The sequence below is a fragment of the Helobdella robusta genome, assembly GCF_000326865.2.
Source record: "Helobdella robusta unplaced genomic scaffold HELROscaffold_42, whole genome shotgun sequence".
Lineage (NCBI taxonomy): Eukaryota > Metazoa > Annelida > Clitellata > Rhynchobdellida > Glossiphoniidae > Helobdella > Helobdella robusta.
The window spans coordinates 231616-234364 of record NW_008704981.1 but is presented as its reverse complement, the minus strand read 5'-3'; the positions used below and the strand labels follow the sequence as shown (position 1 = coordinate 234364).

The 2749-nt window shown below is 30.3% G+C and overlaps 1 protein-coding gene across 1 annotated transcript in view; it reads right to left on the bottom strand.

Moving 5' to 3' along the window:
* Nucleotides 1–1513: 1513 nt before the first annotated feature.
* Nucleotides 1514–2749, bottom strand: part of HELRODRAFT_84816 (hypothetical protein) — a gene marked incomplete at both ends in the record, with an annotated part of 1580 nt that continues 344 nt past the window's right edge. Inside the window, 3 exons of the mRNA XM_009025459.1 lie at nt 1514–1786; nt 1865–1984; nt 2134–2216. Coding sequence (XP_009023707.1) covers nt 1514–1786; nt 1865–1984; nt 2134–2216 — 476 coding nt within the window. The remainder of the gene's footprint in view (nt 1787–1864; nt 1985–2133; nt 2217–2749) is intronic.

Sequence of the window (2749 nt, the reverse complement as noted above, 5' to 3'; positions counted from 1 at the left end):
TTTATATATATATATATATATATATATATATATATATATATATATATATATATATATATATATATATATATATATTATATATTTATATTTACAAGCACCGTTTTAAAAAGCAAACAAAAATAACGTATGACAAAATCTCAATATATATATATATATATATATACATATATATATATATATATACATATATATATATATATGTTGGAAATATATTATATATATACATATATATAAATACATATATATGTATATATGTTGGAAATATATTATATATATATAATATATTGATATATAATATATTTATAATATAAATTGTGAATAAACACTCAAGATATGTAACATTGTATGTATATAGTTATATATATATATTTAGATTTGTGTGCAGACAATTAATATATATACAAATATATATATGTATATATATATATTTATATACGTGTGTGTGTTTGTGTGTGTATATAGTATATATATATATATATATATAGTTATGTGTATATATTTAATATATATATAATAAAATTATTTATTTACAACTTTATGGCAAGATTAACATCAAATTAATTACAATATGTTGATAACAATTATAACAATAACAACATGTGTGTGTGAGTGTGTGTATGTTTTTATACGCACATACAAATAAATCGCATCCAGGATTTTTTTATTATTTTTTGTAAAAAAAAACTACAAACTCAGGGAGAAAAAGGTCACCCAATAAAATATAATGATTTTGATGATGAAATAATAACCACAAAATTATTAATATTTCTTATTAATATGATCATTATTGTTGTTATTATTATTATTACTACGTAATCAATTCAAATATAAATTAGTACCCAGTTAATTCCAAAGAATCAGTCGTCAACACGCGGTAGCATAGTTTCCTGCTTCAAAAGCACGTTGGGCCAGTCTTTTAAAACACCGTTTGTACTTTATACATCTCTCCCTTTCTCTCTTTCTCTCTCTCTCTCTCTCGTTCTCTCTCTCTCTTTCTCTCTCTCTCTCTTTATCTATTTTTCTCTACAAACATAAAATAATTATATATGCCGCATTTTTAAAGAAGAAGCGAACAATAAAAACCACAAAACAAAAAATACTATTAATATATGATTCGAAATATGCACGCCATAAAATCAACATAATATACACACGTATGTAGATGTACGTACATATGCAGACTATATATAGCGTTTGTTTTGAGCTTTTTTGTGTAATAAATGGAAGTAAATTATTGAAAAATTTAATTGAATACTTAATTAATTATACAAATGATTGGCTGAATGGAAATTAAATTGAATAAGTTAGAGAAATATCAATTAAACGGGTACATAAAATGATAATTTGGTGTGATGGAATGGTGAGATATGTTAATCTTTATCACTGTCAGTAGAAGAATCGAAATTGTTATTATTTATATTATTGTCATCATCCTTATCATCATGAAGAAGTGAAGATGATGATGAAGGTGTCTAACTCTAACCTTAACTACAAAAACCACCAATGACCAAACTCAAACCAGCAGATCAACAACATCACCGCTACCACTGCCACCACTACTACAACCGAAACCAGCCACAACTGCGTCAAGAGCCACACCAGACGGCCTGAAGCCGGCTACCTTTTGACACAAAAACGCGCAGACGTCTCTGGCGTTTGGCCTCTTGCTACGATCGATCGACCAACACTCAACCATCAAGTCGTACATCTCGCTAGAGCACATCACTGGTCTGCTCAGCGTCATCGGTGACGTCATTATCTGTTTCCGATTTTCGTCATTTAGGTTCTTCCGGAATTCATCACTTGGGTTTTTCCAGGATTTATCGTCTGGGGTTTTCCACCCATTGTTTTCATAGCAGCTGACGTATCGTTCGACCACTTGCTGATCAGTCAAGGACGAATACGGAAGGTCACGAGCTAAGGTCAGGAGTTCCCAGAGAGTCGTGGAAAATGACCAGATGTCGCTTTTTTCGCTGTGTTCGTTCTAAATTTTAAATTGAAAATTTAAAAAAAAAAGATATATACATACATGAATACACACACACATGAACACAGACACACAATCATGCAAACACACATACATACACACACATACACACACACACTAGCACACATACGAACAAACAAACAAACCATGACGGCGGCTTCCATTGCCATCCATCTCAGAGGTCTTGAATCGTGTTGTAACCTCATCAAAATTTTTTCCGTTGTTGTCGCTGCTGCCGCTACTGCTGTTGATGCTGGCGTGGTTGCTACTGCAGCTGCTGATGACGTAGTTGCCGACAGAATCTTCTCTGTGGATGTGGTCGTGTTTGTTTTATCAACTCCAAAACTTTTGCCGCCGTCGTTTAGTGACGCTAAAACGAGATTTTTTAATTTTAAGCGGAGGCAGTGAATTTTTCTGTGAAATTTTTAGCTTTTAAATGAATAATTAATCCTAAAATTATAATTTATAATAACAACAACCAATAATAATAATAATAATAATAATAATAATAAAAACAGCAAAACGTGTAACAAAATAATTTGAAGAACATCAGCTCTAGCCCCGGGAGAAAACTCAAAATGACTCAACCGCAAACACAATCATAAACAACAACAACAACAGCAGCAATAAAAACAACAACAACACAACAATAACAACAACAACAAAAACAACAGCAACAATAACAGCAACAACAAAAACAACAGCAACATTAACAACAGCAACAACAAAAACAATAAATAATAGTAATAATAATAAACAATA